The 24,369-nt window shown below is 53.7% G+C and overlaps 1 protein-coding gene across 2 annotated transcripts; it reads right to left on the bottom strand.

The window, feature by feature from the left end:
• Nucleotides 1-978: 978 nt before the first annotated feature.
• ACVR1B (activin A receptor type 1B) lies at nt 979-23,126 on the bottom strand. 2 transcript variants are annotated; one of them, XM_054051302.1, is made up of 9 exons: nt 23,016-23,126; nt 9,796-10,035; nt 8,296-8,544; nt 5,946-6,176; nt 5,571-5,738; nt 4,594-4,750; nt 3,982-4,106; nt 2,945-3,075; nt 979-2,205 (listed from the first exon to the last, which is right to left on the bottom strand). In XM_054051302.1, the coding sequence occupies exons 2-9, from the start codon at nt 9,968-9,970 to the stop codon at nt 2,080-2,082; spliced, it is 1,362 nt and encodes a 453-aa protein (XP_053907277.1). In that variant the 5' UTR covers nt 9,971-10,035; nt 23,016-23,126; the 3' UTR covers nt 979-2,079. The 2 variants fall into 2 exon arrangements, with proteins under 2 accessions (XP_053907277.1, XP_053907276.1); XM_054051301.1 differs by lacking the exon at nt 23,016-23,126 and adding an exon at nt 19,841-20,675.
• Nucleotides 23,127-24,369: the final 1,243 nt, after the last annotated feature.

The raw sequence follows: 24,369 nt of genomic DNA on the forward strand, positions 1-24,369 counted from the left end.
CAGGATGGGATGGTACGAGAGTCCCATCCCAGCACCAAAGGGTCCGTAGGGCGAAACGCCCACCACCGCAGTTTCTAAACGCAGAATTTGGTTAAAGGATGTGTGGTACCGGAGACACGCGGCAACCTCAGGCCGAGAGATGGGTTAGGACACGTCGGAAAGGGAGGGAAGAAGCTGTACGTTCACTGAGCGGACACCCCGCGCTGCTCCGACCAGCCGACATCCCCATCAAGGACACAAACCAACTCCAAACACGACGCGAATCCCGCGCTCCTCACTTGACACAAGAGTCACGGACAAAAGACAGGGAGTGTGGGCGCAGACAGACACACGGACAGCGAGAACAGAGTGTTTAGAAAGGAAAATTCACCCCAGAGCAGAGCTGAAACCTCACCTCACAGAGCAGGCGCAAGGTTTGAGTAGAAACAGTTCCAGTGTAAATCGAGCTGTGCATTTGGTTTGGTTTTTTTTTTTTTCTTCTCTTTTTGCTTCTTTTTGTTTTTTTTTGTCGTTTTTGCAGTGATTTCTTTACAAACAAACAGGTCAAGAGGTAATCGTTAGCGATTGGATTTCTTCTTTTAGAAAGAATTAACAACATTAAAAAAAGTTAAAATCCAGACCCTCCCATCAAATAATAATAATAATAATAAAAAATAATAATAATAATAATAATAATAATCAAAACCACTCCAGTTAAAAGTTATGGCTTCAGAGTTCTATTCTGTAGATGCTGACCTAACCACCAAGCAACTGGTGCTTCCCAGTGGCAGGAGAGGCTCAAAGCCTCAGCTGCTCCTATTCCAGCCGCAGCCACCGCCACCGCCGAACCGGCGCTGCCGTCACCCCGACGCAGTGTTTAACCAAAGGAAAAAGCCATGCAGTTCCCCCCCACCCCACCCGTTAAATACAGTCGCTTCCAGATTAGGAGATAGTTATATTAGGGATATTAAAAAGACGGATATCAATTTTCCAACTCCACAGCCCGAGGAGGCGCAGAGCACACCCAAGCCTCGAGACGTCCCCAGGACGCGAGGAATTAATGTTCTTAGAAAGGTCTCCTGCATCTCCCCACGGTGCGGAGCCGCGCTCCGAGGCATCTCCCCTCCCCAGGGCTCTCCACCCTACCAAAAACTACAAACCTCAGGGGCTCAAGACAAAATAAAACCTGGATTCCAGGAGTGAAGTCGCTTCCTCGTCAAAAAAAAGGGAGGAGGTGGCAGTGAGGCAACCTGCTGGGAAGCTCCTGCAGCCGGCGTAGGGACGGCAAGGCCACGGCACCCACGGGAGAGCGAAGGACCTGGTTCCAAGCAGCCTGTCCAAGCCAGACAATGCTCACGACTCAACACGGAGAGCACCAGCGCGCACAGCTCAAAACAAGGACACTCTGGATTTTGTTTGCACATGCACGGAAAGCACGAACAAGAGAGGAGTTCGCCGCACGTCTACGGGAGGAGATGAACAGGCACAGGGACACGCGCACCTCGCGCATGCATACACCATCGCGCACACGGACAGCCAGTCGGATTTTGGGGTTCGAATTGTTCAAGCTTAAGAAAAAAAAGAAGGAAACGGGGTCGTGAAGCTGACGAACGGTTCAGCCTCTCGGAAGGGAGCACCATTTGTTTCGCAAACCATTTTTTTTAACCTGCGTTGACGTGCCAGTCCCTGGAAAAAAATCCTCAGAGTACGGCAAGAAAACTTTCCCTTTTCCCTTCCCGCTCCCGGCACCCGGCACCCCAGCCCCAAACGCTGCCAAGGGCTGCGCCGCGCGCACCGAACTTTACAGGGGTTTCCGTTAAAGAAACAAAGAGTTATGATCGTGGCTGAGATCCCCTCAGGTCGAGTCTCTTCTCAAGTCTTCATGCTGTCAGGAGGTGATCGTAAAAGGTTTCTGATTGTTTCATACCCAAGCGGGGAAGAGAGCGATTCAATAGGCTCCGTCACCCCACCTAGCAGCCTGTAGGTCACGCTGTTGGGTTGGTAGCAGTAGGTTGGGCAGAAACACGAGGTAGGCCTCCGTCACACGTCTACTTTAGCGTGGCAGCTTCTGTGCAGTTTCCTCCTGTTGGGGCTCAGGGTTTAGATTTTCACATCTTCCTGAACGCTGAGCTGCGAGAGGGTTTTCTTAATGCGGAGGGCGGTGAGTCGAGCCGCTCCGTTGGCGTACCAGCACTCTCGCATCATCTTCCCCATCACCCGTAGTGCCTAAGTGAGAAACAACGGTGGATGTCAGCGCTTTCTTCTCGCCAGCCCCAACACCGATGAGGCCCCCATACCTCCTAAAATCAGATCTCAACTTACAGGGCTTTCATAGAATCGCAGAATGCTTTAAGTTGGAAGGGACCATGACGGTCACCCACTCCAAATCCTCTGCAGGAGCAGGGACATCTTCAACCAGATCAGGTTGCTCAGAGTCCAAACCAACCTGACCCTGAATGCCTCCAGAGATGGAGCCTCCACTGCCTCCTTGGGCAACCTGGGGCAGTGTTTCACCACCCTCACTGAAAGAAGGTCTTCCTTATCCAGTCCAGATCTCCCCTCTCTTAGTTTAAAACCAATCCTCCTTGTCCTGTCACAACAGGCCTTGCTTAGAAGTCTGTCTCCAGCTTTCCTGAAGCTCCTTTCAGGACTGGAAGCTGCTCTAAGGTCTCCCTGGAGCCTTCTCTTCTCCAGGATGAACAACCCCAACTCTCTCAGCCTGGCCTCATACGGGAGGTGCTCCAGCTCTCCGATCATCTCTGTGGCCTCCTCCGGACTCGCTCCAACAGCTCTATGCCCTCCCTGTTCTGAGGACTCCAGAACTGGAAACAGGGCTCCAAGTGAGGTCTCACCAGCGCGGAGCAGAGGGGGAGAATCCCGTCCGCGGTCCCACTGCTTCGAACGCAGCCCAGCATGTTAGCCTTATCAAGGAGAAAAGGATTTAGAAGGTGAAAGCAGACCTTACCTCGTAGCTTTGCCACCAGTTTGGGATATTAGGCCGTAATTTCTGATCACATACGACCTTCCGCATCTCCTCGATAGAAGGATCAGAGGGTACGAGGTCGTAGTACGGCAGCTGATATTCCTCGTGGATACCTGAAAGGCAGAGAAGGGGCGATGCAACTCCTGGGGAACAGATCATCCCCCGAGGCTCGCTGACGGCAGACTGATACCGGTTTGGATGACATGACTCATTGCTGAGATGCGTCAAGGCTTTGCAGTTATTTAGAACAGAAAGGGAGAATCTGGGATTTGAGTTTACAAGAAAAACTCAGGGAAATAAAATGCAGCTGCCCAAACTGGAACAGAGTCAGCGGGCTGTGATCAGCACCTCCCAGCAGAGGCAGGGCCATCGCATCCCGGCTGAGCCAAAGGCAGAACTGTCACGTGCACCACGGCATCACACTCCTGCCCAAAACGCTCCTTTCTACTGATGTGGAGGAAGAAAGAAAAAGGGGGCCTCCAAGAAAGCTGGGGAGGGACTTTTATCCAAGGGCATGGAGTGATAGGATGAGGGGGAATGGCTTTAAACTGGAAGGGGGAAGATTTAGATTAGACATTAGGAAGAAATTCTTCACCATGAGGGTGGAGAGGCCCTGGCCCAGGTTGCCCAGAGCAGTGGTGGCTGCCCCATCCCTGGAGGGGTTCAAGGCCGGGTTGGATGGGTTTGGAGCCCCTGATCCAGTGGGAGGTGTCCCTGCCCATGGCAGGGGGTGGAACTGGATGAGCTTTGAGGCCCCTTCCAACACAAACCACTCTCTAATTCCTTAAACCTCATCCAAGGGACAGCGGCCACCAGCCAGAGCATTAACCCCGTTTCCCCAGCAGCTGCAGGTTACTTCTGTCCAATCCCTCAGCGCCAACACACACAGACGCATCTTCATGCAGCCCAGCTCTCCAGGCTCCCCTCAAACCTCATGAGCTCTGATGAACAGGAGCCACGGAGGCCGGGAAACTCAGGAACAGGCGAAGCCGATGGCTGCGGCACACAAAGAGCATTACCTCCAGCATTGCACCTTCGAGCAATCTCCCAGTAGACCAAGCCCAAGGCGTAGATATCGGCACATTTAAATGAGTCAAAATGCTTCATGTTAATGGTTTCATCCAAGACTTCTGGGGCCATGTATCTGCAGGACAGAAATGGAACAGCACGTTAATTCCGAGAGAAGATTCTCTGGAAGACAGTAAATGGCAAGTCTTCCCACACAGTATGTCTCGGCAGACAAAACTGCTCTGCACAGCCTTAATCGCAACAGAACTGGGCCCTACGGTCTAAACGAGGGAACAAAATAACTCAAAAAGAATAGCAAGTTGGGAAATAGGTAAGAACATCCAAAAGCCCATCAGGCTGCAGACAGCAGGGCCCAAAGGGCTTTTGAGAACGCCAAGCTTGTTGTCAAGTGTTATACGAGCTCCCTGGTGCTGAGTTTATGTAGCTGGCCAACAGCTCTCAACCTGATGGCACCTGGAGATGAAGGAACTGATGTTCCTCCAATATCCACTCACTGCGAGACACTTGGAAGTGCTTGAGAAAGAGAAAGCCACCCGTGTTCAATCAGCAGCCAGTCACACTCTGACACCTCCCAACACTGGCCAAGCAAACCATTTTCCTACCGTTTGGTTCCGACCCTTTGATTCGGTGCAATATCAATTGTATCCGTAACAGAATCGTGCCGGACGGCCAGACCAAGGTCAGCGATGGCGCACGTGCCATTCTTCTTCACCAAAATGTTCTTTGATTTCAAGTCTCTGTGAGCAATCCCAGGCTTTCCTAACAGAGCAGACAAAAACGTAGCGAGGGTCTGGTGAAATCCTGTTAGTCAAACTGGCGCAGAGGCAGGACCGGATTTCAGGGCATTAGTTAAACTCGGTGTTGCAACACATTTTCCTGTTTGGATACGCTTCAACGCCAAGAACACAGTGGTGCTGACAGCCTATGGGATGCAAAGGCCCCACAGACGCTTCCGAGGCGCCACTGATGCAGTAGCATCCAGAAGCCTCAAGAGGGACAAACTCCCTCCTCCCTGACATTAGAAGAGTTTATAATCCTGCTGCCTATGCTAAGTACCATCCCACCCAAGCAGCACCAGTTTTAGGATGAGGATGCTACAGGAAAGCTGGGGACAGGCTCTTGCTCAAGGAGCGCAAGGAGAGGATGAGGGAGAACGGTTTTCACCTGAAAAAGGGGAGATTGAAACGAGTTCTTAGGCAGAAATGTCTACATTAGACATTAGGAAGAAATTCTTCACCATGAGGGTGGAGAGGCCCTGGCCCAGGTTGCCCAGAGCAGTGGTGGCTGCCCCATCCCTGGAGGGGTTCAAGGCCAGGTTGGATGCAACCTTGTCCAGTGGGAGGTGTCCCTGCCCATGGCAGGGGTGGGACTGGATGGGCTTTGAGGTCCCTTCCAACCCAAACCATTCCAGGATTCTATGCTGCTACACCTCCCAGGGCCAGCGCACGGCTAATCCATCTGTTTCTGACCAGATGGATCCACGCTGCCCCAGCCAGGGTTTTCCATGCAGCCCCGCTCGACAATTCTGCTTTATTCTCCCGTCAAGAACTCCCAGCACCTTTTCAAACTCAGCTCTTACCCTGAGTTCCCACGATCTCCATGTGCAGGTGGGCCAGCCCGCTGGCAGCAGACAGGGCGAGCTTGATCATCCCCTCAATGGTCACCGTGTACCGGTTTAGGTAGTCGAAGAGAGAGCCGTGCTCGTGGTAGTCAGAGACGAGCCACAACTGGGTCCACGTTCCGTTATCTGCAGCACGAAAGAGACCGCGCTCAGACAGGTACAGCACTCGAATATCAGTTGTTCTGAGAAGCATTCCAATAGGCAGCTACTTGAAAAGCACGCTGACAGCTTTCTTTAACCATTTAATTACAAATCCACGCAAAGAAATGAGACTCCCAAGTGCAGACTGCACACTGGCAGGTCTCTCCTCTCAGGACCGAGGTGCTTTTTTACCTTTATTATCTGCAGCAATAAATCCCAGGATGTTCTCATGGCGCAACATAACGGTTTGATAGATTTCTGCTTCCCTAAACCAGGACCGCTCCTCACGTGAAGAGAAGATTTTCACCGCTACGTCCCCTCCACGCCACCTGCCACGCCACACTTCTCCGAAGCGGCCTTTCCCAATGATCTCCTGCAGGACAATTGTTCGGGCGACAGTGCGTTGGACAAAAAGGGGCAACCCTAGGGACGAGAAATTGGAAGAATGAATGCCTGTTGCAACCAGAGAAGTTCACGTAACCCTGGAGTCCAAAGCAGAGCATCATCAAACGCAGAAGACTCCACATTTGTGTGAAGACTTCATAAGTGGTGTTCCCCAGATCAGTCCTGGGTCCAGTAATGTTTAATAACTTTATCAATGACTCGGATGAAAGCATTGAGTGCACCCTGAGCAAGTTCACAGACAACACTAAGCTGTGAGGATCTGCTGGAGGGCAGGGAGGCTCCAAAGGGATGGGAACAGTCTGGATCCATGGGCTGAGACCAACAGCATGAGGTTCAACAAGGCCAAATGCTGGGTCCTGCACTTGGGGCACAACAGCCCTGTGCAGCTCCAGACTGGGGGAAGAGTGGCTGGAGAGCTGCACGGAGGAGAAGGACCTGGGGGTGTGCATTGACTGACCATGAGCCAGCAGTGGCCCAGGGGGCCAAGAAGGCCAATGGCATCTTGGCTTGGATCAGACCCGGCGTGGCCAGCAGAGTCAGGGAGGGGATTCTGCCCCTGCACTCGGCACTGGGGAGGCCGCACCTCGAATCCTGTGTTCAATTCTGGGCCTCTCACTCCAAGAAGGATGTTGAGGCTCTGGAGAGTGTCCAGAAGAGAGCAACGAGGCTGCGGAAGGGGCTGGAGAACAAATCTTATGAGGAGCGGCTGAGGGCCCTGGGGGTGTTGAGGCTGGAGAAGAGGAGGCTGAGGGGAGACCTTATTGCTCTCTACAACTGCCTGAAAGGAGGGTGTAGAGAGGAGGGCGCTGGGCTCTTCTCCCCAGTGACGGGGACAGGACAAGGGGGAATGGCCTCAAGCTGCGCCAGGGGAGGGTCAGAATGGACATCAGGAAGAAATTCTTCACCAAAAGGGTCATGAGGCCCTGGCAGAGGCTGCCCAGGGAGGGGGGGAGTCCCCATCCTGAAGGGGTTTAAAAGACGGGCGGACGAGGTGCTCAGGGACACGGTTTAGTGGCAGATGGAATGGTTGGACTCAATGATCCAAGAAGTCTTTTCCAGCCTGGTGATTCTATGGTTCTAGGATTTGATCTCAAGCAGCAGCCTGAGCAAGCCCCGAATCGGCAGACGGTGGGAGCTCCCACGTAGGACGTTTGGCTGCCGGGACAGCATCTGCCTATCGCTTTGAAGTAGCTCACAAACCGCCAGCGAGGAGGCACAGAGCAGTTGGGGAACTTCTGCTCTACGCAGATCAAAGTCACTTTAGCCTGAATATGCAGATTGGAACTCGTTGAGGACAGACTCTGTTGAAGAGCAGTAACCCCCGAGCTTCTCTTAGGAACAGTCTTAACGCTATCACCACCTCTTACGCAAGCGACAGAGCTCACCTGGGCGCAGAGGAGATCTCTGAACAGTTTATACACAGCAGACATGGTGCTAGAGGTTTATTCCCTGGCCAAATACCTGGTTGTCATATTCTCTGTGGATTACCCTACAGTTCCCACCTGCTGCAAAATCCATTTTTTGAACCTATCTGCTTTCGTAGTTCAAAGCCATGGATAAAATGTCTTCTCTGCCTGTTCTAGGGATGATTTCTTAGTGCGACAGAAGTGAACGCTGGACACTGTTCACTTTGAAAACCCCAGGATTCTTTGGGGGTGAAATGAGCTGTGCCAATGCAGTATTTGTGCGCTGTACCATTCTCAGCTACTGGGATCTTTCCCACTTTCCTTTCAGCTTTGAGGCAGGCAACATCCTGCATCATCCTCTGAAAGCCAGCAACCCACAGGTTAACAGTTCATGCCTGTTTCCAACCCAAATCCCACTCCAGGGCTAAATTTGAAGTAGATGTAGCTGCTTGGTTTGAATTCTCCTCTCACAGCCAAGGAGGAAAGCTACACAAAACTGTTCTCTCACCTCAGCAGCTAAGGAGGAGCTGAACTATTGCTCTTCTCTCGCCTGAATGCTAACACGGGGCTGTGGCTACAGCGTCTCCTGCATGACTGAATTTGAACCCTGCCCTTCACATTACTCACGTCAGGGCAATCCTGCAAAGCTGTGGCAACCAGGAGCCCGAAACAGGCTACTCGGTTACAACTCCAAAGCTCTCCTCCCTCATTTCCAGTCATTATCTTAATACCTGAACCAGAGCCGGAGGTGGAGAGATCGTAGACCAGATCTTGCAAGGTCTTATCCTTTGACAAGCACATTTCACAAGAAGGGTCTTCCACGTCCAGCCGCTGGCGGTTGTGGTAGACTCGTTGGTGGTGAAGGACAACAAAGACTACTATGATCACGACAACAAACAGAAGGAAGAAGGGCCCGGCGATCACTGCCACCAGCTCCACAGGACCCCAACTCGATGGGGGTTCGTTATCCTTCAGGTGTCCTTGAAGGGAAAAGGATGAATAAAAAGAAACTTAGCTGGCAAACACTGGCTAAAACCTAGAAACAGGATGGTGTGTCAGTTGTAGGACCAGGCATAGGGGCGCTTGCTCTTTGAAAGAGGATAGGAGCCTGTTCTGGGCTCAATTTGCCACAACGGCCTGCATTCTACCTTCCACCCGAGCTCTCCAAGTGGGAGAAAAACCAGCCAGTCTGTAAGGACTCATTTCTCCCTCTTTCCCCTTTGCCCTGTAACAACTTCATCCCTGAAGACAACTTGCGAGGCCCAGGCTGCCCAGCGAAGTGATGGCTGCCCCATCCCTGGAGGCATCCAAGAACAGGTTGGATGGGGCTTGGAGCCCCTCATCCAGCGGGAGGTGTCCCTGCCCATGGCTGGAGGTGGGACTTGGATGGGCTTTGAGGCCCCTTCCAACCCAAACCATTCCAGGATTCTATGACTCTCTGAATTATTTGTCTTTTTGAGAACAGATGAGATTTCCCTGCTCTGCCCTCAAGGTAAATGTGTACTACAGTCTTTGCAGGATCCACTAAAAGGCCCAAATCGGAGAAGAATGAGGCCCAAGGAAGTACCACATGGCTTCTCTGTCCCAGGAATTTGAAAGGAGCAGACGTTTCCCACACCCTCCCTCAAAGGCAAGGCTGCTTCCTCTTTGCTTATTCAGAATCCAGGCACCTCTTCACCCCACACACTTTAGAATCATAGAAAAGTTTGGGTTGGAAGGGACCTTAAAGATCATCCAGTTCCAAACCCCCTGCCATGGGCAGGGACATCTCCCACTGGATCAGGCTGCCTAAGGGCCATCCAACCTGGCCTGGAACACCTCCAGGGACGGGGCAGCCAGTAAAACAAAAGTCTTCTTCGACGTAAGGAAGAATTTCTTCCCCATGAGGGTGGGGAGACACTGGCACAGGCTGCCCAGAGAAGCTGTGGCTGCCCCATCCCTGGAGGGGTTCAAGGCCAGGTTGGATGGGCCTTGGGCAGCCTGAGCCAGAGGGATGTCCCAGAGGGGGTTGGAACTGGATGATCTTTAAGGTCCCTCCCAACCCAAACTATTCTATGATTCTATGACTATTTTCACTTTGGAGATCAAGGAAATAAACCTAGCGCTTGGGTTCACGCAGCAAGCGAAGGGAAGAAGTGAAACCAGGACAAGAAGTTCTTATTCCCAATCCCAAGCAGACGGTTTCTTCCCTCCCTGCTTCCAACAGATGATTTATTGAGCTTTCTACTCACCACTGGGAACCATTAAATCAATTTTGTTGCAAAAATCAGAGTAGCAGCAGTGAGTATTACGCAGATCTTCTGAGCTCAGACAATAGAAGGGTTTCCCAGCAGGAATCAATTTTGCTTCAGGAATGCAGGTCCGAACGTGATGTTTGACACCGTCCAGGTTGAAGACCGAGACCATGCAGGCGCCGTCGGTTTCGCAGGTGGAATTTGCTTGTTTGCAGTCGGAGCACAAACAGGTCAAAGCTGCAGAAATCCAAACAAAACCACCTCTTTAAAACCCCTCCGAGACCAAAAAGCTCAAACAAAAGAAAGGTTTCTTCTCTGTGTTTCCCATTTCAGAGGGAACCGATCATTCCTAGGCTCAGAAATTAAACGCTGGGAACAGAGCAAGTCATACTCTGCTGATTGATGAGAAGCTCGATGTAAGGTGGGAATAAGCGCTCACAGCCCAGAAAACCGTGTCCTGGGCTGCATCCAAAGCAGTGGGACCAGCAGGCAGAGCGAGGGCATTCTCCTCCTTTGTTCTGCTCTAGTGAGACCCCACCTGGAGTCCTGTGTCCAGCTCTGGAGTCCCCAACATAAGGATATGGATCTGTTGGAATGGGTTCAGAGGAGGCCACGGAGATGATGCGAGGGCTGGAGAACCTCTGCTATAAGGACATGCTGAGAGAGTTGAAGTTCTCAAGGCTGGAGAAGAGAAGGCTCCAAGGAGACCTTAGAGCAGCTTCCAGTGTGGAAAAAGGCTGCAGGAAAGCTGGGGAGAGGCTCTTGATCAGGGAGTGCAGGGAGAGGATGAGGGGGAACGGTTTTGAGCTAAAAGAAGGGATACTGAGATGAGATCTGAGGGACAAATGTTTTGCTGTGAGGGTGGGGAGGCCCTGGAAAAGGCTGCAGTGGGGGCTGCCCCATCCCTGGAGGGGTTCAAGGCCAGGTTGGATGGGGCTTGGAGAAGGTGGAACTGAATGGGCTTTGAGGTCCCTTCCAACCCAACCCATTCCATGGTTCTATAATACTCAGTGTTTCAGACCTGCAAGAACTCCACTGAAGCACGAAACACAGCGTGGACATCGAGTAGCCTTTCCAAGAGACGACTGCCCAGACAGTCTTCTTCCCCGCCCTGGCTGCAACCACTAACAGAGACAGCCCAAGTCAACCCAGCCAACATCCCAACCCAGCCTGGGGCCAGAACTCACCCTGCAAACAGCAATTACTCAAACCAACACACTCGATTTCACCTGAGCTGCCTGTCCAGGCTTCCCCAGCTACGCCCCAGAAGAACTGCCTGGTTCTGGTCGGTGAGGGACGACCACCCCAGGTCGTCAGAGACAACACGCGCTTGGCAGATGCCAAAACAAAACCGACTCAAACCAACTCCACCAGCCAAGCGTGCTACACCTAACTCGACCGGTCACTTATTTAGTAACTACCTTCCTGATCCGAGACACTACCTGGGGTCAAATACATTCCTGGCTTTTTGCCACTCCGTGAAGATTATTTGAGTAGAGAGCGAAGGAGAAACTCCAAGGCAGATTCCCACATTTTTCCACCTTGTAGATGTCTTTGTGCTTTTCTCAAGCTACCCAAAAAACTGTAAGCAAATCCCCAGTCCTCCCCATCCTTGGGAACAAAGAGCAAACACAACAATGTCAAGAAGGGTGGGGCTTGTTGAGCAGCAGGCAGCACGTTCCTCAGCTTCCATCAGATCTCAGCCTCCCTGGAGGGATTCCGGAACATGTACTTACCCGCTGGAGAAATGGGCTTTCAGGTAGAGAGAGGCTGAAGAAGCGTTTTAAGAGATAAAAGCGCCACGGTTAACTCTCCCCACTCCGATAGCTCAATCCTCAACATCTGCTCCCAACTCCACCACCCCTACGAGCTGGTCGGACCTGCTCGATTTAAAGGCACAAATGAAAGGCGCTGTCAAGACTTGGGTGTCTGTGAGTGTTTGTGTGTCGCCTTCCTGTGCGACAAGGGAACACTGAGCCTTCACATCATCGCTGGCAACCAGGAGGTTTAAGGAGGATCACCATTCGAGGATGTTCACGGTGCTGGAAGAGACTCTTGCTCTCATCCAGCTCAAGCTTCACAGCAAAGAAGCAGGTCCTAAGCAACTCCAGAGTTAGTTTAGGAGGAAGATGCCCATTATCCCTTATCGCCAGTGTCCTAGGTAAATCAGTCAGGCTAATTGCATCACTGTCCACTTAATTGTCTCTGGATGCTGCTCTTATTTCCCAGCTGCCATTGCGAGCTGCTTCCCAGCGCGAAGGCGGCTGCAGGATTTCAGGCAGGAGGAATGCAGACGGCTGGTGAGTTCTGAAGCCCCAGATTCAACGCTACAGAGGCAGGAAAAAAGCCAGTAAAACCCTGAAGAGGTGGTAGGTGAGACACCTTAACAGCATCGCAGCAAACTTCTTGCTTGGTACAAGAGACAGAACTGAAAATGGACAGGGAAGACCCTGCGCCTGAATCAAACCGAAGAGCCAAGTGCTGCATGCATCAATTATGCAATTATAAAGGAGAAACTTTATAACGAAAGGGAAAAAAACCAAACCACTAATGTTCAACCTGACAAGCAGTGCCGAGCATGGTGTTTTCTCTGTTTTCAGCAGAGAAAAGACAATTCTGCTGAAAAGTACCCACACTCGGAAGACCAAAGGTTGGTTATAATGGAGATTTTCTGCAAACATGAGAGAGGAAAGAGCAGGCAGGGCATGTTCCTGCCTTCCAGGAAAGAGTGTTTTTGAAGAATCTCCTTTATCACTTTATCAAAAACTCAAGGTATGAATTAAAATCATTTAAACCACACATATTTCACCATGCAGGCTCTTTTCAACTTGATTCAGATACAGCGAAGCTGAACTTGTTTCCTGTTAAGACTCATTTCTAAGGTCTCAAAGCCAAGATTTAGGCTAGGGCAGCTTTGCTTCCAGAAGCTCAGAAGTAAACAAAACACTTCAAGGATTTTGTAAACTTCTTACTGAAGTATCTGGCCAGGAACTAAGCATCTTTTTGGGAAGGGAAGCAGAGGAGCTGGTTGTATCAACTCAGTTAGATTTGTAGGATTAGGAAAGGGAAGAAATCGGTTTACCCGTGGGGTAGGAGAGCAGAGCCCTGGTGCAATGGGGCAGAGTAAGAAGATGAGGATCAGCGCAGGAAGGACACAAAGTCCAGAGGCCAGGAGGATGATCTGAGGGCTGGAGCAGCTTCCATACGAGGACAGGCTGAGAGAGTTGGGGTTGTCCAGCCTGGAGAAGAGGGGGCTCCGAGGAGACCTTAGAGAAGCTTTCAATACTGAAAGCAGCTCCATGGAAGCTGGGGAGGAGCTCTTGATGAGGGAGTGCAGGGGTAGGACGAGGGGAATGGTTTTGAGCTGAAAGAGGGGAGATTGGGATGAGATCTCAGGAAGAAATGTTTTCCTGTGAGGGTGGGGAGGCCTTGGAACAGATTGCCCAGAGCAGTGGGGGCTGCCCCATCCTTAGAGGGGTTCGAGGCCAGGTTGGATGGGGCTTGGAGCCCCTGATCCAGTGGGAGGTGTCCTTGCCTGTGGCATGGGGTGGAACTGGATGGGCTTTGAGATCCCTTCCAACCCAACCCATTCCAGGATTGTAGGATCGAGCGAGCGAGCCTGCTTCCATCTGTCTTTGAAGGCCACACAGCTCCCATGGCGAGAGCTGCGTCCTCCCTGAGCATCACCTACTGCCGCCTGCCCGTCTTGTGGCGACAGCAGCCCCGCTCCCGCAGGCGCCAAGCGTGCCAGGGAGGAAAGGCTTGTCTGCACCGGGCAGCTTCCGGCAGAGAGGAGAATTACAGGGTAACCCGCGCAGGGCCGGCATTTCAAGTCTGCTTAACCAGAAGGGAAAATTCTTCTCCTATCAGTAACACCAGAAGCCAGGAGAAAAAAAAAAAGCAACTGTTCTTTTCCCTTGGATGGGAGTCAAAAACCAGGTACAGAGTTCCCTGCCCAGCATCTCCCCGGTGCTCCGAGAGCAGCTGGGGACGCTTGGCAGAATGAAGGGAGACAGGAGTGAATAAAGGCATTTTTCATGCCAACAACACTCTTTTTTTATTCAAGAAGAAAAGCTCCTATTGAGTAAAACATATAATCGACTTAATAAAAGAAATCAACCGGGCGAAAGAAAATAGATGGGGCGAAGGAAAAAACAAAAGAGCAGTTCACCGAGCCGGGGCGGCAAGTTTCCCTCGCGCAGAACGCCTGGGGATGAGTCTGCATGAAAGGTGCTCCAGGAGCTGGCAGCAGAGCTTGCTCTATCTGCTCTGCACGCCCGCTCTGACATCCTGCTCGCAGACAAACCCAGCCCTTTCCAGAAGCTGTTTAAACAAGCCTAGCATTAAGCTGCAGATCCTCGGAACGAAAGCTTTGTTCTCGCTCAAAGAGATGGATCAGGTTAGTATTTATGCCAAAGCAAACCCGCGCTGCGACTTAATCCAACATCGTGGCATCAATGGCAGGAGTGAGCCAGCCCGGTGCCACCACTCATGGCTCTTCCAAGAACCCTGAGGGGTCAGTTGGCACTGCAGAAGACAAACTCTCCTTGCCTACCACGGCCCCTCCAAGTGGCCCTCCAAGTTTTTAAGGTCCCCAGTGAGGTTCAGAGAATCATGCAACCATGGGATGGGTCTGAAGGAACCTCAAAGCCCATCCAGTTCCACCTCCTGCCATGGGCAGGGACACCTCCCACTGGATCAGGGGCTCCAAGCCCCATCCAACCTGGCCTGGAACCCCTCCAGGGATGGGGCAGCCACCACTGCTCTGGGCGACCTGGGCCAGGGCCTCCTCACCCTCATAATGAAGAATTTCTTCCTAATGTCTAATCTAAATCTTCCTCTTCCAATTTAAAGCCCTTCACCCTCATCCTATCGCTCCAGGCCCACAGAAAAAGCCCCTCCTCAGCTTTCCTGGAGCCCCTTTCAGTGCTGGAAGCTGCTCTAAGGTCTCCCTGGAGCCTTCTCTTCTCCAGGCTGAACAACCCCAACTCTCTCAGCCTGTCCTCATAGCAGAGGTGCTCCAGCTCTCGCATCATCTCCGTGACCTCCTCTGGACCCATCCCAACAGTTCCGTATTCTTCCTGTGTTGGGGATTCCAGAATTGGACACAGAACTCCACGTGGGGGTCTCACCAGAGCGGAACAGAAGGGCAGAATCCCCTCCCTCGCCCTGCTGGCCACGTTGCTTTTGATGCAGCCCAAGATACGATTGGGCTACATCAGAAGGTTTGTGGGTTCCAGGTGGCAGCAGCTTCACTCCCAGAAGGAATTTGGGGCACGGAACTCTCAGTATCCCTTTGTGTTAACTACAGCAGAGAGGAAAACAAGAGAAGGGGCCCTTTTATCCCAAACTCCCTCGTTAAATGACGTGCATTTACAACTGGATCCAAACAAACAGGCGGAGCCGGTGGATCACAGCTCCAGGGAGACGGCAGCATCGAGCTCGGACAGGCAAAGCACATTTCTCTTTTTCCCCTAGCTGCTCTCTGAGCTCATTCTGCACGTTCTTTATTCTCGCGCAGGATCGCATGTGTCAAGACGTCTACGTAGCCAGACAGGGGCAAGTTTCACAGCAAAAAACCCTCACAGAATGGTGTCAACCACCTCTTGGAATACATTTTCCAAAGCTCTTGAAGCTGTGCTAGGCGAGGTGGCATCTTCTCAAGGCTAAACCCTACCTGCTCAGGATGCAGTATTGCGATAACGAACCTGAGGCTGATCACTGGTAATATTGCCAATAACCGCCCCCGTATTTACCAGATAAACAGATTTTTATTTTTTTTGTAGAGATTGTGAGCTGCTGCTCTTTTTCGGAAGAATGATGATTCCCCTTCGTAAAACTCTGGAGCAGGAGCTGCAATTTATTGTGTCTCTGTACAGCACCTAACTTAATGAGACCCAGTCTGGTTGTGATGTTTCAATGCTGCAGCAGCATAATGTTAGCAAGAGAAATGGAAAACAATTGGGTCTGTGCCTCTGCTGTTTCTTTAGATGCTGTAATGAAGAGGGACGTGTGTAAACATGCTTGGAAGAAAGAAATACCTTTCCTTGTTTCGCTGTATGCTGAAACAACTAACGAATAACCTTTATCAGAGCGTTTTGCCCGAAAGCAGGGTGAGAAAAAACCCCATTCCCTTGCGGCAAGAGAGCAGGAGCCTGTACCAACAGTCCCTTCACGCTCCTCGTTCAACCGTATGACCCCAAGACACTCAAAGCCATCTGATGAAGACCTCAAACACAAAGATTTACTTTCCATTATGTTCACTTCCAACCTTGGTCTGCAACTGGAATCCCTACACCCCTCTCTAGGATACATCCGAGTCCATAACGCCTGCTTAGTGTGGCACACCAGTATCTTCGACCCGTAGACGGGACACGGTTTAGTGGCAAACAGGAACGGTTGGACTTGATGATCCAAGAGGTCTTTTCCAACCTGGTGATTCTATGATTCTCCACAACGCAGAGCCATCTCAGCTACACTCACCGCCTCCAAAGCCAAGTGTGAGCCCCGTTCTGGACCCTCATGCTGCCCCCGTTTCCTTAAAAAGGAGCTGAAGAAATGAATATGGATTTGCCCTCGCGTAGAGACAGCACCACCACCTCAAATACGCTTCCTACATGGCGCTGCCCTGTCAACTTCTCCTCCTACTTTCACATCCCAACATTTCTTCTGCTCCTTGTTGGCGCTGATGAAAAATGTACTGACCCGCTGCTGTAACTGAAACAGAGTTAAAATTAGCTGCAAAGCACCGTGAAAAAAAAATGTGCTTTCACACAAGTCAGCCGGCAACTAAAAATTATAGTAGGATATTTAAAGCTGGAAACAAGAATCCCAACTTTTTCAAGCTGGCTGCAGTCCCCTGGCACAGGCTGAACCTGACGTGAACACATCACGGCTGACTAGAAAACATACACTAAATGGAAAAGAAAAAAAAAAAGGGCAGGAAGAACGTGCTCTCACTTTTAAGTGACGAACTTTTCCTGCCTCTACTCCAGGAACACAAAAGGAGAGCTCCCAAATGAATATTAAATAAGCGAATTGACAGGAGTCTCATCATTAATAGGTTAATTAGAAGAAACCTTGACATTTCTGCTGCTTTTGCTCTCGACTTAGAAAACAGACATATGGCTCCCAACGCCCGCTCCAGGCTCTGGTCTGACACCTATTTTGTGTTTTAACTTGTGAGGAAACCAGTTTAGAGCCACCAGCACTGTGGGAGAACATCCCGCAGCCCAGCTGCACGGCAGGGAGACACACGGATCGCTACCGATGGATTTCAGGACTTAAATCCAATGCTGTGTATTCTAGAACAGACTTTTTCAGTCTAAATAACCAGCTGGTTAATGTGTAGTTTGTGTTCTGACACCCAGCAGTCCACAGGTTACTTCCAGAAAACCCGCAGAAAGCAGCAAGCGCAAGAAACCAAGCCAAGAAGCTTCAACGTGCAGCGGAGCCTGCTTTTCTGATGAAAAAAATAAATACATGGGTCCGCGAGCAAAAGGAAGGGAGACTTGAAGGGGCTGCAGCCAAAGCAGCGCGGCCAGCAGGGAGGGAGGGGATTCTGCCCCTCTGCTCCTTTCTTGGGAGACCTCACCTGGAGAATTGGGTCCAGTTCTGGAATCCTCAACATAAGAAAGAGATGGAGCTGTTGGAACGGGTCCAGAGGAGGCTCCAAGGATGCTGCAAGGGATGGAGAACCTCCCGTATGAGGACAGGCTGAGAGAGTTGGGGTTGTTCAGCCCGGAGAAGAGAAGGCTCCGAGGAGATCGTATAGCGACCTTCCAGTACCTGAAGGGACTACGAGAAAGCTGGAGAGGGACTGTTCATAAAGGCTGTGGGGATGGGACGAGCGGGAATGGGGATAAACTGGAGAGGGGCAGATTTAGACTGGACATAAGGAGGAATTTCTGCCCTATGGGAGTGGGGAGGCCCTGGAACAGGTTGCCCAGAGCAGTGGGGGCTGCCCCATCCCTGGAGGGGTTCCAGGCCAGGTTGGATGGGCTTTGGGGCAGCCTGAGCCAGTGGGATATCCCTGTCCATGGCAGGGGGGTTGGAACTGGATAATTTTAAGGTCCCTTCTAACCCAAACTATTCTATGATTCTATGAAAGCTTCACATCTGAGGACAAAAGAGTGCTCCTATCCTCTACAACCGCTCCTAAATGACAGCCAGGCTCCACCAGCTCAGCGCCAGCAGACGGTCTTGTCCTTGTAATCCCATCACCACGCGCTCCCAGACCAGGTTGGATGGGGCTTTCATCCCCTGATCCAGCGGGAGGTGTCTCTGCCCATGGCAGGGGGTTGGAAATGGATGGGTTTTGAGGTCCTTTCCAACCCAAATCATTCTGATTCCCTCCGAGAGGAGCACCTCCTCCTCAGCCTGCTCCGATAACCACGCTGGCAGTGCAGCGGAGAACATATTTCCACAGGTCAACACCCAGTGAACTTTGCTTGCTGTGAAGAGAATTGACGTTTTACTTCTCTCCTTTCGCAATAGCTGTTTCCGCAGCATCCACTCCTGGCAGTGAGTGGCGTACCCAGGGAGGAAAAAAAACCACCCGAGCTGTCTGGCCAAGGAGCTGAAGGAGTTCAAGAATGCTCCTTGGACACTGTTTTTAATTTCCAGTTAGAGAAGTCTTTCTTGGAAAGTTGTAAGATACAACTTAGGGACCACACGGAGTTTGCCTGATTTAACCGGGTAAATATTTTAAGCAGGTGTTAATAATAAAACCTGCTGGCCCGACTCTTTTGCCTTATTTCAAGCACACAAACAATGCCTACCTACAACTGCTCCATCACTATCGCTGCAGAGGCGCCTTTTGTATTTTCTTTGCCTATTTTTTTAAGGAAGGAGAGCAAGGCAGTGCTTTCTGCTCTTTTTATGGATGCACAGAGAGCCCCTTCGGGTACTGGAAGGTCGCTATAAGGTCTCCTCTGAGCCTTTTCCTCTCCAGGCTGAACAACCCAAACTCTCTCAGCCCGTCCTCGTACGGGAGGTGCTCCAGCCCTCCGATCATCTTTGTAGCCTCCTCTGGACATGTTAAAACAGCTCTATCTCCTTCTTACCTCCTTCTATCTCCTTCTTATCTCCTTCTGGAATTGAAGATTCCAGAACTGGACACAATCCTCCAGATGACGTCTCCCAAGAGAGGAATAGAGGGGCAGAATCCCTTCCTTCGCCCTGCTGGCCGCGCTGCTTTTGGTGCAGCCCAGGACACAGTTGGTTGCCGGCTCATATCAAGCTTCTCCTCAACCAGATGTTAAAACCTCTGGTATAAAGCCCAACAGTCCGGGCAGCCCTTGCTGCTGAGGAGGCGCAGCAAGTGCACATCATTGCTGCTCAAGCAGCACCCAAATCCTAGAGTGAAGAGTCTCTATTCCCTGCCATCCTCTTCCCAGCTCGACAAACGCAGCTCCCTCGCGTCCCCAAAGCCAGTCTGAGCTCACACCTTTCGCTGGAGAGCACAAACACAACCACACAACACATACTGAGCAGAAACAATAGCCCGATATCAAAGGCACCGAGAGTCAAGCGAGCGTCCAGCAGATACGCAGCCAAACGGCCCTTTCCTGCTTATTTATTATTATCTCTTTAAACAAACGCCACCAAAACGCGAAGTGAAAGCCTGAGAGCAGCGGTGGGATGAGTCTCACTTGGTCCTGCTTTGCCATTTATCACCAAAAAGCTGAAACACCTTCCTAACTTTACTTTAGGTTCAAACAAAGCCCAGCTGCTCTCCCCTAAAGCACATTCGCACGACCAACAGGACTCGCAAATACACCCCTAACCTACTGCCCTACTGGGGTTTAAAGCAGTTTCTGAAGCTAACAAGTCCAGATCTGCACGTACAAAGTTATTACCCTCTGACAGTCGGTTGGGAATACACAAAAGGTGAGAGGATTGGGGAGAAGAAACATATTTCAGCGCCGTTCCTGTTGGAACAGGTCCCCGCGTTACGCAAGCAGCGATCAGCCCCGATAGCCACGAGAGAGACGGACGACACGGCGAAACCTCGGATGCTGAAGGGGCTGCTGCCACCAACCTTGCCAAGAGGTGCTGAGATGCTTCCAAGAGGTGCTGAGAAGCTTCCAAGAGGTGCTGAGAAGCTTCCAAGAGGTGCTCTGGGCCCGTCCAGCTCCAGGGAAAAGGTCCAACCTCTTTAAGAGCTGAAACCTCTCTTCCCCCAAGAATGGCAATGGTTGCAACCCCCCAGGTAAATCAAGAGGATAGAACAAACAGCCGAAACAAAGAGTTTCCCTCACTTGCCTCCCTCCAAACAAATATTTACAGTCGTTACAATCCAGAAGCGTAAGGTATTAGAAAGGTTTCTTATAAAACACACTATCATAGATTCCATGAGGCTCTGTATTAAGCACACACGGCAATCGCTGGTGCCCAGGGGCTCCTGATTTTCCCCCTTGGCCGGGTCAACAGCCCAAGGGAAGAGGCCACAACTCCCGATGAGGTTCACAACACGGTAGCACCTTCCAGCCAGATCTGAGCTGCTCTCCCCACGCCAAACCTCTGCTTCCCGGGGCCACAAAACACCCTGGAGCCCCACACATCCAGACCCCCCCAGCCTTTTCTCACTCTGGGAAAAGCCCGTTCATCTCAGTTTCCTTCGTTATCGGCGCGAAACAGGCTGGAAGGTTCCCAGATCCTTTCCCAGCCAAAGCCAAGGCAAGCGTGTGCCTCCTCGGAGCATCCTCGGGCACGCAGATGGCCCTGCTCTCTGGCTCCTCTTCCCCAAATGCTGCCCCCATCCTCCAGACACACTTTGTGGACCCCAAACAAGCCCAAGGGTCCCCTTCAAATCACTCCTGACCCGCTGGCCAGGCTTGGCCGCCACCCTGGGGGCTCAGTGCTACCCACTCTACACAGCGCCTCCTCCTCCTCCACAGACCCCACCCTGAAGCACTCTCCCCTGCCTGTCCCCCCCGCTGCCCACAGCCTCAGGGGCACCTCTGGGCTCCCAAACCCTCTCACGCTCCTTTGTCCCCCCAAATCTCGTCCCTGGCTTCCCAGCCCCCTCTTCCCCTCCCTGCCCCACAGACACCCCCAGGGCGACCTTCACTCTGCTCCCCCCCTCCTCTGGTTCTCCTCATTGATCCCTGCTTCTCCCTATGTTCCCCCACCTCTGCTCTCCCTCATCAGCCTCCTCCCTCCTCGAATCCCCCCTTCCCCGTTCACCCCCTGGTGCCCCCCATCTCGATCACCCTATTCCCTCCCAGTTGTCCCCCGTTTACCTCCTGATCTCCCCTCCTGTTCCTCCTCTGCTCTCTGTTCCCATCATGACCCCCCTCCTCTGGTTCCCCCACCTTCACCACCCCATCCGCTCCCCATTCCCACCTCTATCCATTCCCTCCACTCCAATCACGATACCCCACTTCTCCATTTCCTGCTCTTGTCCCCCCCTCATTCGCCCTGTTCCCCTCATCTCCTGTTTCCTTGTTGCCCTCATTCCCATCACAATTCCTCCTGGTTTCCCTCCAGCCCCCCTCCGCTCCCCGTTCTCATCACTATCTGCACCCCTCTCGTTGCCCCCATTCCTCCCCCTTTCCTGTCTTGCCCCCCAATTCCCTGTTCCCATCCCGTTCCCCCTGTTTCCATCTCTATCTGCACCCCCCCATTTCCATCCCTATCTGCACCCCTCCACCCTCCCATTCCAATCACAATCCCCCACTCTCCCGTTACCTCAGTTCCCATCCTTACCCCCCCTCAGCCCGTTCTCCCCTCACCCCACACCCCCAATCCCATCAATAGCACTCTGCGTTCCCCCCAAATCCATTTCCCCTGTTGTCCCCATTCCCTGTTCCTACCACAACCCCCCCGCTCCCCATTCCCACCTCCATCCACACCCCCTCCGTACCCCCATTCCCACTGCTACCTGCACCCCCATTGCCCCCTTGTTTCCCCATTCCATCCTGCCCCCCTCTTCCCATCCCTATCCACAACCCTGTCCCCCCCATTCCCATCCCTATCTGCACCCCTCCCATTGCCCCTGTACTCCTATTCCCATCCGCACCCCCCGTTCCCCCGATTTCCGTCGCCCCCCCAATTCCCCCATTCTCCTCCCTAACTGCCCCCATTTCCCCCCTCTATGCGCCCCCTTACCGCCCCCCCATTCCCATCCCATCCCGCACACCCCACTCCCTCTCCGTTGCCCCATCCCCATCCCGATCTACCTCCCATTCCCATCCCACCCCCGCCGGTTCCCCCCTCGACCCCCATTCCCTTATTCCCATCCCTATCCACCCCCACTCCCCATTCCCATCTCCCCCCCCTTCCCCAGTTCCCATCCCACAACCCCCATTCCCACCCAACTCCGTTTGCCCCCGGCCCCCCCCGTTCTCCCCATTCCCATCACGATCCTCCCAGTTCTCCCCATCGCCGCTCCCCCATCCCCCCATTCTCATCCTATCCCGCCCCCCCGTTCTCCCCATTGCCATCCCTATCTGCCCCCCCAATCCCATCCTGCCCCTGTACTCCTATTCCCATCCGCAGCCCCCGTCCCCCGTTTCCCCCATTCTCCTAACTGCCCCCCCATTTCCCCGTTTCCCCCTTTCTCCTCCCTATCCGCCCCCCCCGTTCTCCCCATCCCATCCCTATCCGCCCCCCCATTTTCTCCCCATCCCATCCCTGTACTCCTATTCCCATCCGCACCCCCTGTACCCCCCCATTTCCCCCTTTCTCCTAACTGCCCCCCATTTCTCCCGCCATGCACCCCTCTACTCCCCCCCCGTTCCCATCCCATCCCATCCCGCCCCTGTACTCCTATTCCCATCCGCACCCCCCGTTCCCCCATTTCCCCCTTTCTCCTCCCTAACTGCCCCCCATTTCCCCCTTTCTCCTTCCTAACTGCCCCCCCATTTCCCCGTTTCCCCCTTTCTCCTCCCTATCCGCCCCCCTTTCTCCCCATCCCATCCCCGTACTCCTATTCCCATCCGTCCCCCCCATTTCCCCCATTTTCCTCCCTAACTGCCCCCCATTCCCCCCCGTTCCCATCCCATCCCGCCCCCCCGCTGCCCCCCTTTCTCCCCCCACTCCCGTTTCCCCTCATCCCAACCCTATCCCCCCCCACCCCGTTCCCCTCCTCGGTTCCTATTCCCCCCCCCACCTCCCCGCGCCCCCGTTCCCCCGTTCCCGTCCCCGCGGCCGATTCCCGGGGGGGGGCGGGGCGCCGCCATGTTGTGCCCCGGCCCCGGTTCCGCACTCACCGCGGGCCCCGCCGATGGCCGCGGCCACGAGCAGCAGCGGGAGGGCGAACAGCGGCGGCGGCGGGGGGGGAAGGAGGGGGCGGCGGGCGCGGCGCGGCGGGGGGGGGGCGGCGGCCATGGCGAGCGCCGCGGGGCCGGTGGCGAACGGCCGGCAGCGCGGCGGGGGGGGGGGGAGGCGGTGTCGGGGGCCGCGCGGGGGCGGGGCGAGGGGCGGGGCGAGGGGCGGGGCGAGGGGGGCGTGAGAGGAGGGAGGGCGAGGGGTGGGGGGAAGGGGGAACGGCTGAGCGGGCGAGGAGGGGCGGGGGTGGGGGGGTGGGAGGTGCAAGGGGGTGCAAGGGTGGGGGTGCAAGGGTGGGGGTGCAAGGGTGGGGGTGCAAAAGGGCGCAAGGGGCACGTGCAAGAGGGAGCATGCACGAGTGTGTGTGAGGTGCAAGGGTGTGCAAGGGGGAGCGTGCAAGGGGGCGCAAGGGTGGGGGTGCAAGGGGAAGTGTGCAAGTGGGTGCAAGGGTGGGGGTGCAAGGGGCACGTGCAAGGGTGTGCGGGGGAAGGGTGTGCAAGGGGGAGCGTGCAAAGGGGGTGCGAGGGTGAACGTGCAAGAGTGTGTGGGGTGCAAGGGGGTGAGAGGGTGGGGGTGCAAGGGGCATGTGCAAGGGGGGGCGTGCAAGAGTGTGTGTGAGGTGCAAGGGTGTGCAAGGGGGAACGTGCAAGGGGGCGCAAGGGTGGGGGTGCAAGGGGAAGTGTGCAAGTGGGTGCAAGGGTGGGGGTGCAAGGGGCACGTGCAAGGGTGTGCGGGGGAAGGGTGTGCAAGGGGGAGCGTGCAAAGGGGGTGCGAGGGTGAACGTGCAAGAGTGTGTGGGGTGCAAGGGGGTGAGAGGGTGGGGGTGCAAGGGGCATGTGCAAGGGGGGCGTGCAAGAGTGTGTGAGAGGTGCAAGGGTGTGCAAGGAGGGAGCGTGCAAGGGGGCGCAAGGGTGGGGGTGCAAGGGGAAGTGTGCAAGTGGGTGCAAGGGTGGGGGTGCAAGGGGGAGCATGCAAGGGGGCGCAAGGGTGGGGGTGCAAGGGGCACGTGCAAGGGTGTGCGGGGGAAGGGTGTGCAAGGGGGTGCGAGGGTGAACGTGCAAGAATGTGTGGGGTGCAAGGGGCATGTGCAAGGGGGGGTGTGCAAGAGTGTGTGAGAGGTGCAAGGGTGTGCAAGGGGGGAGCGTGCAAGGGGGTGCGATCATGAGCGTGCAAGAGTGTGGGGGGTGCAAGGGGTATGTGCAAGGGGCAGCATGCAAGAGTGGGGGGGTGCAAGGGGGAGCGTGCAAGGGGATGCAAGGGGGAGCATGCAAGAGTGTGTGTGGCCATGGAGGCCCA

Source organism: Cuculus canorus, chromosome 29 (genome assembly GCF_017976375.1).
Source record: "Cuculus canorus isolate bCucCan1 chromosome 29, bCucCan1.pri, whole genome shotgun sequence".
Lineage (NCBI taxonomy): Eukaryota > Metazoa > Chordata > Aves > Cuculiformes > Cuculidae > Cuculus > Cuculus canorus.

Coding starts and splice junctions, on each gene's coding strand:
- ACVR1B (XM_054051302.1), bottom strand. CDS start 9,970: ATGGTCTCGGTCTTCAACCTGGACGGTGTCAAACATCACGTTCGGACC. Junction 4,751..5,570: donor GGAGATCGTGGGAACTCAGG/GTAAGAGCTGAG, acceptor CTGCTCTGTTAG/GAAAGCCTGGGATTGCTCAC. Junction 3,076..3,981: donor TCGAAGGTGCAATGCTGGAG/GTAATGCTCTTT, acceptor TCTGCCTTTCAG/GTATCCACGAGGAATATCAG.